Source organism: Corvus brachyrhynchos, unplaced genomic scaffold, assembly GCF_000691975.1.
Source record: "Corvus brachyrhynchos isolate BGI_N302 unplaced genomic scaffold, ASM69197v1 scaffold146, whole genome shotgun sequence".
Taxonomy (NCBI): domain Eukaryota; kingdom Metazoa; phylum Chordata; class Aves; order Passeriformes; family Corvidae; genus Corvus; species Corvus brachyrhynchos.
Window position 1 is genome coordinate 752,827 of NW_008238960.1, and position 14,172 is coordinate 766,998.

At 35.4% G+C, this 14,172-nt stretch overlaps 1 protein-coding gene across 1 annotated transcript in view; it reads right to left on the reverse strand.

The window, feature by feature from the left end:
• Positions 1-1,719: 1,719 nt before the first annotated feature.
• The window catches only part of BRD9 (bromodomain containing 9), a 23,988-nt gene continuing 11,535 nt past the window's right edge, over positions 1,720-14,172 (reverse strand). The window contains 9 exon segments of the mRNA XM_017738613.1: positions 1,720-3,336; positions 4,068-4,235; positions 6,010-6,112; positions 7,391-7,462; positions 7,887-7,925; positions 9,533-9,637; positions 10,370-10,503; positions 11,246-11,341; positions 12,632-12,707. Of these exon segments, the coding sequence (XP_017594102.1) occupies positions 3,236-3,336; positions 4,068-4,235; positions 6,010-6,112; positions 7,391-7,462; positions 7,887-7,925; positions 9,533-9,637; positions 10,370-10,503; positions 11,246-11,341; positions 12,632-12,707 (894 nt within the window). The 3' untranslated portion in view covers positions 1,720-3,235.

Below are 14,172 nucleotides of genomic sequence, written 5' to 3' on the forward strand. Positions count from 1 at the left end.
CGCAGAAGAATTACATGACTTTAAAAATGTCTTTGAGCTTTTCCTTTTTTTTTAATGAAGAGCAAGGGAGGAACATCAGAAAGATTTTTTACTATTATTTTTTTCCTAATATTTTCAGGTAAATTCTGTCCCTGTATTTGTGAATCTCAAACAGTGGAATAAAGTTGCTCCATGCTGAATCTTTGTTTACAAAGATGTTTGCAATGTGTGCAATACAGTCTCAACGTTCCCTTTGCTGCCACTGAAGATGACTGAGCTAAAACATGAGATTGATGATAGGCATACAAAAGAGAAAAGAATAATCACAGTTATTTAGACCATTTTACATTTTCATTGATATATTTCTACCCTGTGCAAGAACAGATCTAAAATTTCTCTTGCCCTTGCTTACATCCTTAGTGCAATACACTTTTTGATATAGCATTTAATTTTCCCAATTTTTTATAGAAACCCTGGGTTCATTTTACAAAACACCCTGGGAAATTCCCCTCTCTTTCAATGGCACCATCAGAAATATTCCCACTGATGGGAACTCACATAAAGTTTGTTGACATATGGTGCCACCTATAGCCAGGAGATGTTACACATGTCATGTATAACAGATTTTAACGGGGTGCCGTAGACACGGAGTCCTCTTCCAAATGAGCCAAACAGGAAATATCTGCCAGACACACTAGAAAGGAATGGTGTTTATCTTGGATTAAATACATAATGATATATGTCAAATAAACTCACAGAACTAAATCAAGGTTTTCAAATTCTTAATATTTAAATAGGACCATAGGATTACAGGCCTTTACTGGTTAGATCAAAGCTTTTCTATGTACATGAATTTATCACCTGCATAGACAAGAGCAAATAAGACACAGCTTAGGGAATTTTTTATCCTTCAAATAAGTAAGAAAAGGACTGGCAAATTTCTTCTTAAGGCTTTTTTTGAAATAAACCAGAATCATTTGGAAAATGCAACAGCATACCACTGGTATAAGCATAGGCACATGTCCCAACAAGGAAGAGGAGCAGGAGATTCTCTTTCCACTTGAGAATCAGTAAAAATGCACTGTGACAAACAAGTGAGTGAAAGAAGTTACTTCAACCACTTACTTTAAAATTTTTGCATTTTTTTTCCAGAGGCTGCAAACTCGAGAGTCCAATCTTTCTAAAACATATGGGAGAATGAGATTTCTCAAAGAAACACGAAAGCTTTTCTTGCGGCATTTAGTGAGCCCAATCATGTTTATTGGTACATTCAGCAAACAGGTTTCAAGTCAATGTCTGCCACTTACGAGAAGGCACCACAGCTAAAACATTTGTATTTGCTTCTGGGAAGTTTTGCCCTAAAAGCATTTTTTTCCTGGGGAATGCAGGCAGTAGGACTATTGAAAGGATTGTCCAGCACCCACGGAAGGGCAGTTGGAGATCACTGTGCAAAACTAACCTTGCTTAAGGGCCAGACAGGCTGAACAAATAAGCAAATCTTCCTTAGGCACAAAGTGCTCTCTGGTACAGTCATGATGCAAACAACATCCAGCCTTTTATACAACCAGCTCACGGAGCCCATGAAGACCTGTCTACAGAATTTCACGAGTTTGAGTGCATTCTGTCTGAAATCTAAGGTGAAGGTATAAAATAAGATACTGTACATTATTTCAGTTTTCAGTAGCAAACACTGCAGTTCAAACAAAAACCAAAACAAACCAGCACATTCCTCTAGAGGGGTATTTTAAACATTCTACTGTGGAATTTTATTCAAGATCTAAGGCAGGCAATTCAACAGCAAGTGTTTCAATAAAGATTTCCTCACCAACTGTAACTATAATTCAGAGTCTATTACAGGAATCAATTTATATTTACTGGATGAGAAATCAGACTTACTAGAGATCAAAACCACATCAGTTTTAAAGACACTTTTCAGCTGAAATTGTTTGGGAAGCTGCAGACGGACACAAGGCTGTGCATCCACGCAAACCCTCTCCAGCAACACTGTCCCAGTGCAGCAGATCATCCATGTCACATCCAAGAACCCACAGTCATGATGAGTCAGAATGCAGGAGCAAAGGAGGCCAAGCACACTGCCACATACATTCCTAACAACTCCCAGACAGAAAAGCCTCGCTGTGTGCTTTCTTCAGCACTCCTGCTTGGAATGAAACAATCATCCTATTTAGACTTTATAAAGACTTTACTATCAGTTATCCGATTGACTTCCTTGATGGGTCCTAAAAACTTACAGGTTTTTTTGTTTATAACTACATGTGGCATGATAAAATCCATCGTTTGAAGCAGCACATGAATTCAACCCAAAACCCTTCAGTATCTCAGACTTAGTAACGGAAGCAAACTTTCCCCTGCTAAGAACAACATATTTGTTACACATAAAAACTGCTTTTCTATTTTTATTAATATTTACAAAATAATGTAAATTCATAACATTTGTCTACTTGCACATAACAATAATACAAAATCCCTCAGTTTCAGTATTGATGTTTTATAAAAGTTTTATTTTGAAATTACTGAAAAGCACACCTTATCCAATACTTTTTCCATTCTATGAGATATACACATCATATTACAAAATACAAGTATTATCTTTTCTTTGTGTTTCAAGATACAAGGGATCAGAAAAACATTCATCTTTTTCAAATCCAGGGTAGAAGTCTTGTAAATGAGCATTTTACTGCAACTACCAAGTATGGTTGCTCTCAAATTAAGTGCTCTCTACAGTGATTAAAAAAATATTTAAAAACATGGGAAAATATTTAAAAACAATTTATACAGATTATTAGCATTAGGAGATGGAAAACATAGTAATGATACAAATTCAGGCGGTTCTTTGTTGCTCCTTGGAGATGTTCAGGTTAAGACTTGAACAGAACTAGTAAATAATTGTATTGCACTTAATGACTGCTGCCATTCTGGGAAAATCATCACTTTCCAGTGTCTATAAAATACAAATTTTTCTAACACATTATTTGCTGTTTTTCAGTCAAGATTCACAGACTCTCCCTTAACAAACAAATTGAAAGCAGTTCGTGGTACACTGCTAACAACATGATGCACTAATTAGTTTGGGGTTGGGGCTTTTTTATGTTTGCTTGTTTAATCTTGTATACATGATAATATTATACAGCAATCCTCATAGAAAAGAGGACAAAAATGCAGTTTCTGTCATGGACAAAAACTTTATAAAAACATAATAGAAATAAAATACAAAATAAATATAGTACATGTCAGATTAGTTACTGGTAGCATTTGAGGTTTCTGGAGACTGAAGAAATTCATAGGGATCATGAACCATGTCTTGCTGTTCTCCAACACTCAGATGAGAGGGGCTTCCTGTTGAACATGGGAAAAAAAATCAAAACCTTTAAAAGTACAGAAAAAAAATTGAGATATTTATACATATAAACAGCATGGTTATTTCACATGTACTTTTTGGACTTTTAAAGCAAGACAGACATTTAAATGATATTTAAACAGGAGATTATGAAAAAGAGATCACAAGATTCTTAGTAATTCAGATAATTTATGGAAAAGTAATCATTATGCTATCACTCCGAGTTGAAAAATTATACACAATGCAACAGAGTATCATCCATCCAACATCTTCTACTTTCTCAGAAATGGCAGCAAGCTGTTAAGCAGTATGTTATACTATCATCCTGTCTTATCACTGAATTTTACAGTTGACAAGGAAATGCTACTGTAGAATCCCAACCATTACTTGCTGCATACAACTATGCTGAAGTAAAATAATCATTATATATTCCTTAGTGTAACTAAGGGCTTCAATTGCTAGTGCTTATAGGGAATTGCCAATGAGTATCAATTTACTTGACAGTTACTTCAATCACACCTAATCGAAAAGTAGTGGTCTTAGTTTTGGAGGTCAAAAGTATGTGGTGTTAATTATCTTTGCCACACATATTTAAAAATTAAAATATGATCAGTCAGCACACTTCTATCAGAGAGTTTCCCACAAAGATTTATGTAAATTACAATGTAAGTTTAAACCAATTTCATATAGAGCACAAGTACTGCAACTTCTGTGACACAGCTAACTTTACCAAGATGATGTTGGTCTCTTTCGGAGGTATTGGAGAGGGAACTCAAATTGGATGATGGCCGGGATCCCACTCGGTCAGCCTGAGCTTCATGAAGGTCCTGAAGCAGCTTAGTTGTTTCATCCAGATGTAGATGGTTATCATCATGATCAAGCTCCTTCTTCACTTTTCCTAAGAGCCACCAACCAAAACCCATAATTAGCACATGTACATTGACCCATGAATTACCAAGTCACTATAAAGAAGTTCTAAAATTAATTAACACAAGCATTGTCTATTACACAAATTTCCTCAATCTTGCATTTTCCCTCGCACTTCTAAAAAGCAACAGCTGCAGATCTGTGCAGCATTGGAAGATGAAGGAAAGTGCCATGCAAAAATGGCTGAAACCGAACTGACTCCCAGTATTTTTAAACAGCTGTAAGAGCTTAATTTGTCTTCCTTATCTGTTAAACACCGGACATGGATAGACTGGCCCGAGTTGGAAGGGACTTTAAAAGCTGTCTTGTTCCAACCCCCTGCCATGGGCAGGGACACCTTCCACTAGACCAGGTTGCTCAAAGCCTCATCCAACCTGGCTTTGAATGCTTCCAGGGATGGGGAACCCACAGCTTCTCTGGGCAACCTGTGCCAGTGTCTCGCCATGCTCACAGTAAATAACACATTTAGTTTGTGGCAAAAGAGAGTCAGCAAAAAGATGACTTAAATATCTAACTCAAAATACAGTTAGAACATGAAATCTATGGAGGCAAAGAAATTCCCATCACAGAAGGTTCTAAGAACAGTATCTTCTCCAGCTACACTGATTTTGTAGTAAGCCAAATAAAACTGTGAAACTGGAAAGAACTGGACGTATGTGCCAATATATGCTATTCTTTCATTGAAGACCTAAAAAAAATTCCCTCGACTTTAAACAGGAAGAGTAATTCCTTCCCTTCTCTTTCTTAAGTGTTAATTTTGCAAGAATTATGATAAGAATTAATGCTATAAACTCTCTCTGGAAGCCAACTGATCTAGAAGTATGATTATTTACAGAAAGGCCAAAGAAGAAAATATAATCAGCTTTCAGTAGTGCATGAAATTTATGCATGTAAGACTGATATATCTAAACATTATCTATAAAGTGGATATTTATTCATTTTTTACTGAACTGCAATAAAATTAGAGCGAGACAGTATAATCAGAGCTTACTTTTCAATTGCTTTTCAAACTGTACCTATGTGAGAAATTTGTAGAAATCTTTTTTCCCTTTAAGTCTTCGATTAGCATGGCTGTGTTTTATAATAGATAGTTTGGCCTCTTTCACATTCTGAATTAAAAGTGCCTTAAAACATAAGCAGATTGTTTGCTTGGATAACATTTTTTAAGACATTTGACCAGCTCAGCTGCCTGCAGAAGTGGCAACAGTACTTCTTGTGGTATTTAAAGGATAACTATGAAAAGCATGCATTTGAAACAGCATCCAAATTCTTTTACACAACTGAAGATAAACACCAGAAGCTTCCAACACCAGAAGTTTCTTCTGATTTTTGTTTTGGGATATTCCGAGTGGCAATATGATCGAGTTTCACGTACTAACCCAATTCCCAAGTTATTTTAAAAGACATCATATGAAGCAACATCACTTCTGAGTGAAAGTTTCACACTGATTCTTAAAATTTATGTTACTATGAACATATGAAATACAAGCAAAGCTATCAAAATAGTGATATACAAATTCTTCGTTTTCTTCAGTTTTACAGGAAAAGTTAGCTTGGATACATGGATGTCTCAAAGGAAAAACAGAGCAAGGTTTCATTTATCAGCCCTAGACTTTCACTTGTGTCAAATGTAGACTTATTACTACTTTTCAAACACTTTTTTTAGTCTTAGCAAATCCAGCTGTCGTTTTGTCTAAATGGTACAACTAAACCATAACTGATGTCATGTATATTTAGTTACTTACCTAATGAACTTAACATAGAAATATCGAGAGATACATCTGAATACGGCTTCATGGAGAGAAAGTCCAACTCAGAAGTGTTCCCATCTCCAGCAGATTCTCCAACCTATTAAAATACAAGGCACAGAAGGACTAGCAAAAGTGACAAGCTGTCATATAACTTTCCAATCTTTAAGGCACAAATCCATTCTCTCAGAAGTGTGTACACCACCTGAGACTGGAGCATCCATAACCATCTTGGCTAACTTGAAATTCACAGACAGCTCAGAAAGGTTCCCAGACAGACCAGTCACACGAATGGTCAGGGATGTGCACAGTAGTCCAAGCCTTTTATCTCATGATCCAGGACTGCTGAAACTCAATTACACATTCAAGTCATCCATGTCTCATGGTAGAACCCTGGAAGCTGGCTGTATTACCAGTGTCCTTCATCTTCTCCATATGTGAACACTGGATTTACTGAAATTTTTAGTACAGTGGGCCTCCCTCTTCACAGTATCAGATGGGCCTCTCTAGTATTTTTTCTATCCATCTGAATAATGAAATACAGCCTGCACTGCACAATTCCCTTTCTTTCCACACCCTTTGCAATATTGCTAATGTAATAGCACAAAGGAAGAAATCAGAGTCACTAAGATTCAAACCAGAGAAATCTCTGAGGGTGCCTGTTCCAGCAGGAGAAATGAGACACTCAGGTAAACATACAACCAGGTATTACCCTTTAGAAATACGAAAATGAAACCTAGCACTTTCATGAAATAACTTAACCAGTTACCTTCTAGAGAAGTCCACACCTTTCCACAAAACTAAGTAATATTTATAAAGTTATGAATTTTTTTAGTTGTTATAATGTGATCCATACAATTTTTATGTGATTTGCCATGGAACACAGTGCATATCTACTGTTGGAACAAATAATTTGCAAGATCAAACCTGTACTACTTGAAGAAATATTTGACTAGTAGCTGTAAAAGCATAAGGTATGCATTAGTTACCCGTACTTTCTAATAGACATTTTCAATGGATGTGGTAAAACAGATTAATATTAATGGAGTTTTTTCCAATTTTACAGCAGGCTGAAATTCAAATATCAATCAGCAGATCAAGTATCTTTTTTGGATTCCTGTGTGACCTTTCTGCCTCTGAGACTTAGTTACACATGCTGGAATAAGCTGGAGGATACAGAACAATAAAGCCACAAACAAAACCAGACTGAATATCAGAGAATTCATTTTCAGTACTGAAACCTTATTCTAGATACTGTAATTTTAGTATTCTACCTCAGAGCTTGCACTGAAACAAAATAATGTCTCAATACTATTTTTTTGTTTGTTCTATGGTTTTTTCCCTGTTGCTTCCCTCCCCTCCCCCCTAACCATTTTACCATAATCTGTTTGGAAGAATCCAGACAGGTATTACGCAATTTGTGTTCTTCTTTTATAAGAACTGGCAGAACCTAAAGAACAAAGAAATACTTCAGATCTTAGCATTTCGTATCTTTTATTTACTAAGAATGTTCCCTGAGAATGTTTGTGTATTTTACTCGTTTTCCACAAAGAGGTCCTGGGCCAGCACAGAACACTGTCACATTTTGTGATGTTTGAGTAGAACCTTCACAAAAAAAAATGAAGACCAGCTCTTCTCCAGGGCAACCTCATACAGTCATGCCAACAATTTGTAACTAACCAGGACAGCCTCTCTAGGAATAACCTAAAGCCTCTTCTTTCTCATATACTCCACTAATCAATCTTTTCTGTATTACCATACAGAACAGAGGCATATTAAATAAAATGAAGAATTTGAATGTTGGAAGCTCAGAGAACATCACTTTCGCACTTTTTCCAGTTAAAAATCCCAAACTGAGTATCAGCATAACTTACTTTAACTTCATCCAGTGGTTTTACTGGGATGTTTCGCCTCTGGAAAGAAAGAATACCAATAATTGTTTATATTCAACACATGGGACAGACATCTTTCTTGTACCATTTCAAGTATATTCAAACTTCACACACAAAAGGAGGCTAGAGACAGCTAACTTTTTCACATATCTGTAATGCAATTACAATGTAACAGTTGCTTTTCTTAAATATTTTAGTATTATGCATTTTAACTAATCTTTGAGTCCCCTTATACTATTTATTCTGCTCACAAACTTTATACTCAAGTGCAGTATCTTTGTCAATACTTCAGTAACTACTAATCACAAATCATTCAAGGTTGTACTTTCAGAGATACTAATCCTTTCTCAAATGCAGCAGCACAAAATGCTCAGGTATAAAACACCATGACATATGATCAACTGAAACACACTTAATTGCGTAAAATCAGCATATATCCACATATGTCACAACTGAACAGCATTTTTAAGCGCAAATAGCCATTGAGAGGTCTTCAGAAATTCTCAGCTGAAATAACATTCATAGAAAAACATGGTAAAAGGCAAAGGCACATTTTATTTTAAAGCTAAGTTGACTGTGTTGCAGACACACATTCCTCTATGTAGGAGAGTATTCAAAATATTGGGGTTTAATTTCTTGAACTAATCCTTTACATTTCTTCCTGTTATATGTGCAATCTTATTCCCGTAGGGAAAAAACACCCAGAAAATTCTAAAGGATTGTCAGTGTTCTTCATTCTATTGTCTCCTTATTTCCAAACACCATCCACCCTATTCCACTTCTAAGTCTGCAAAGATTTAGCATAATCTCATTTCCACCATGTCAGGAAGTCTAAATACTTTCTATCTTCCCAGCCTGCCTCCCATTTTTTATTCTTCAGTCTTTCAGAATGTCGGCATTTTAAATAGCAGACAATTATTTCAAACTACGAGTGGTTTTCGAAGTGAAGACAACATGAAATTTATCTTCAGAAATTATGCAATTTCTTTTAAATTATTTTGTCTTGGGAATGCAAACAGTCCCACTAGAATCATACATATTTCTGAGAAAACTCTTTTCTCCAATCTTAGTATGAATCTCATCAGGAAAGTGCTTTTGCAAATAAGTTAAAAGCTTTTCCTGTACGACATGAATGTAGAAGTTAGAACTGGCAGGTAACAGACACCTGCTACAGTGATAATTAACCTGTTCTTTAATTTTACTTCCATGTTCCAAATAATTAATCCTTCCACAAGAAATGTATTTTGCTTTTCAATTAAGAAAAAACCCCAAACCTTAACAAAAGCATTGCAATGTAACTCAGAAGTAGGTATGTAAGTCATGACATAGAGTGACGAGGCTGCCCAAAAACCATCTAGTTGGTTGGTCCCACTATGTTATATCCCCTGCCTCCTCCTTTCTGCAGTCACATAGTGAAACCACATTGGAAAACTGACCAAGCCAGTGAAAAGGATTCCTCCTCTGTTGATTAATTCAGTCTCTAATTTGGTTCATGGTTGCTTGAACAGCTAAGCTTGCACTGCTTAAACTGACAGTGGAAAACAAATCATCTCACACAACATTAAAAAGCCAGTAGGTTCATTCTTATTCTGATGAATTTGTGACATTTCAGTGCACCCAGGACACACCTGCTTTAGCTGATAAATAGTTTTGGAATGGTCGCCACTAGTGATCTGGTCAAGAAGATCATCAACTATTTTCTTGCTGTAACTTCCAGCATCCTTCACAAATTCTTATACTTCTACTTAAAATATGGTTTTCCCCAAATACACTGCATTACACCTACATTTTCTTTGGTCTAACTCTTTTATGCTTCTTCAGAAAAGCAAGTAAGGCCTTCAAGACACAGAGTTTTTTCCTTTATTTTAATAATAAAGTACACCTGCAACTTGTTTTTCACAAGTACTAGAAAATTTTGACTTGAACTATCATTGATGGCAGGTTAGTGGGTTAAAACACAAAACACAAGAGATAAAAAGCTTGCGATTATTTCCTTCCCTCCGTAAACAACAATTTAACGATAAGTGGCATTTTTCTTTTCAAGTAGCTTTAACTCTTTCAAAACCCCTTGAAAAACATCATTGTTTTAAAGCCACTGAAATATGTTACTTGCCTTTTTAAATTTATTTTCTGCTGGGTTTAAAGCAAAACACTAAATCTGTGGCAAACTATATATACTGTGGTTGAAGACCCTAATAACAAGATCCATTACAACCTTGCAATAAAATAGGATAGCTTAAAAGGACAAATAGAAAAACCCCCCAAAACCCAAAAGCAAATAAACAATATATGAAAAAAAACTCCAAGAAAGATGAAAACTAGCTTCAAATTTTATAGTGATTTATTTTAAAAATAAGTTTGAGAAAAAAATTCAGGATTTGGAGGGTCTTAGTTGAGAATAAGTTTAAATTGCTTTGCAAAGAATTGCTATGAGAAGTTAAGACTTCCTAGTAAGGAGGCACTTACCTTAAGGCACACTGGATCCCAGTTTCATCCCCATATGCTGAGTATAGGAGCTCCATCTCATCTGGTTTCAAATCATGAAATATAGAGTTGTTTTGCAAGGAAGGTGCCGTATTGGCACTGGTAAGAAAGGTTACTACACAGGTAAAAGAAAGACACAACAAATGATCAGCACAAGAGTAAAAGATCACTTGGGGAAAAAAAAAAAGACTGTGTTTTCTGAAACAGATAGAGGAAGTGCCATGTATTTTTTTCTCCAACTGAAAGCAAGAACAGTATCTCAAGGACACTTCCAGACTCTAGAATCAGCACAACTATTTTAACCATATAAACAAACATACTACTGGAAAATCAAGAACTATGTTATTCACCCCACTCTGAGAAGAAAAAGATTCATGGCCACACCCCCCTTTTGTATTTCTACATTTTGTGTGCATCTACTTTACCGCTGGTTGCCAGTCAGTTTCTGGAGAGCAGATTAGAAACTATTAAAACTGGTAAAAAAATTTCACAGTCTGCACAATCCTTGTCATATGATGGAAAAATGCAAATGGCTGGAAGTTGTCTCTCAACTGTAACTGCAATTACTCTGGAAAAATTATTTCCCCTACAGGAAATGGACTACCATTATTGGAAATCTTCTAGTGTGGCTACAGCACTAAGTTAAAATATTAATCCATAAATTAGGTTATATTTAATAAGCAAAAAAATCAATTTAAGAAAAACTGCATTCTGCTGTTAATGGAATTATTATATATTAAAAAAATAACCAAGGAAACTTTCATATTGAGACAGGTATAAACCGAAATTATGTTACATCAAGTAATTGCTCAAACATTTAATAAACACAAAGTTAAAACATGGTCTTTGGTATTTACCTTTATTTCTTCGTTCATCTTTGAAGCCCAGTGTAGTGAAGCCAGGTAATAATTTGCTTGACAGTGAACTCAGATCCACTGGGTGAGTTTCTTCCTCTAATAATTTGATTTAAAAGAAGGCTTAGAAAAGCATTTCATGTTTACAATTTATGATGAATAATTAGAATTTGCTATTTTAGAGCTGTAATTAACATGAAGACTAAATGTCTTTTCATCTATACATTAAGGGTAGGTACTGTTAATTCAGGTTCTCCATTTAAATTTCAAACACAAGCTATAGATATGCTTCCATGTCTTATTCACAAGATCTATGGCTTACTTAAGTTACTTCACTTTTAAAGTATACAGCAGCATCTGTAATTATTATAGTAGCTGATTCACAGACTTTCGAGATCCAGATATTACTGAAGTGATAAAAGCAGTCTCTTATGTTGACTAAGTGGCTGTTTGTTTATAGAAATCCATTATCATCATTCTTTAAATTTTCAGTGGCATAATTTCAGAGGCATTAAATACCTTTTTTTTTTCAGAAATAGGTAATAGGCTTGATAGCAGTCAAAATGCTCAATTTCATTCCAGAAAAATTTACTACCGAATGAAAGGAATTTAGCAGGCTTGTGTCTCTCAATGTGATTAGTCAAAAGCATTGATATATTCATCAGTGAAACAACAGGAAAGCTGTGAACAAATTCTGATCTCAAAAGGTGCAGAGAAGGAAGTACTAAATCAACATGACACACAGCACCAAAAAACTATGGCATTTCATTCATCACAAATTTCAGTACTTCTGCATCTTGAGCTTGAAATTAAAACAAAGGAAAAGCATAAAACAATATAAATAATATATAATAACAGAATGAGAAAAACTGAAAGAAAAGATCACGGAACTAAAGAAAAAATATTGAGCAAAACCTCATAAACTTAAAACTGAAATTTAGCTAATGATTTAAATTAGGAAATAAAGAGGTAAAAGATTATTCTGAATTTGCATCTGTGCATAGCACATTCACATAGGATTACAGCAATTTCATTCACCTTTTGTCTATTAGGTATTGAAACTACAGTGTACTTGTCTTCCAAGCTTTTTATAAAGTTGTAGCAATGTATAAGTGCTTATAAAGAGGTATTATTTTATCTTCTCCCTGTTAGCATCAGTAAACAAAGTATCTGAAGAGTGAAAATATGGAAGGCAAACAGAAACACCTTTGGGGTGTTTGGGGAAATGGTTTGGGAAATAATTAATGAAAATAATAAACTTTTCTAAAAATTAAGAACTATTTTAAAACTCATCTCTACTACACAGTGTCTGTATCTACAGTTAAGACTTCAAAATCTCTTACAACATTCAAGACTAGAAATGTTTGCTCGAAAGAGTATGGCTTTTACCTTCTGCTTCTGGATCAGATGAATTCACTACACTAAATAATAAAGTTCCATCTCCATTTTTTTTCAGATAACCAATCTGTGAATAGAACCATAAAGATAGAGGAGCAATCATTCAAAACTGTTCACACTCAAAGAAGGAGTTGCCCATTTACACAGAAAACTATAAAAAGCATTTTTAGCTGTATTGAGATACTGCACTTTGGTATTCCCCTTTTCATACAGAGAATCTTGGGTCACAACTATTTAACACCACTTAGCAAGTGCTTCAGAACAGAAGATTAAGGAGCAGAAGTTCATATATCATATGACAGACAACACCTTATTCATCTTTCTAAATTAGATCTAAAGTTTTCAACCAAGACAAACCCAATTCCACTACCACTAGCACAGAGCCAGCCTTCCTGACTGCAAAGTCTAGAACACACATCCCTTTCAGAAGCAGAACTGTAACTCCTATCCACAAACAAAGTCACGGCTTATTTGAAAATTTAGATTGAACTGCTTGTTTACATGTCTCACCCACAACTTTCTCTAATTAGAAGTACTTTTATGAACACACTACCAAATTCTTCAAGAGGAAGAAATGTTTTCACAGACCTATTGAAGCACACAAGCACAATGCTAAAGACAGATGTGAAAGACAACAAGAGCCCACCAGGGTCTGTAAAGGTAGAGCTAGATCCAACACAACAAGCAAAGCTAATGTCAGAAACTGATTACACATGAATTGAGAAAAAAAAGACTCTAACCTCTCAATATAAAGTGATAAATGAAAACTGTTCTCTCCGTACAAAAATATTACTAAATACTTCCAAGGAAATCAACAATAAATCTTCTCTATTTTGTTTTTTATTCCACTCCATCTGAAAAAGTTTAAAGCTCTCCCCATACAGGAGGCCAAAGCTAATATTGGTTTACAATAAAAACAGAGGTGAGAGATGCTGGAAAGAGAATGAACAAGAACACTACCTTCAAGTGATGGCAAAAGTTAGCAATGGCTGAATTCCAAAACCATGCCAGTCAGTGTTACCTGACTCTGTGGGACATGCAGTGGGGCTGTCTAGCTGATTTAACAGCCTAGGCAATTAAGAGCTGCACACCTTCAGAAACTTCCTTGAACACTGCAAAACTGACTGCATCAGCATGAAGGACTGGTATTGTTTGAGGAGATTTAAAAAGGCACTCTTACTTTGGAGGTTTCAAATAGCCTTCAATCCTATCAAGTCTTCTAATTACCCAAAGAAACAGAGATTCACTGAACCTAAACCTTCACCCACTATTCTTGGCAGCTTTACTTCCTAATCCAGTTGAGCCTAAGTTGACTGCATAAAAAGGGCCACTGCCCAAGAAATGGACATTTAAGTTTGAAGACACAACACCACTTTTGCTTCAAAGCAAAGTTCCTTCTGCAATAGTTTTTAAATAGGTGGAAAATGCAGGATGTGGCAACATCCTGATTCTTTTCTTGACTGCAGTGGCCACTAGAGTGACAGATGAGAAATGGGAGCAAAGGTGGGAGTAAGTCTCCACAAAATTCAAGG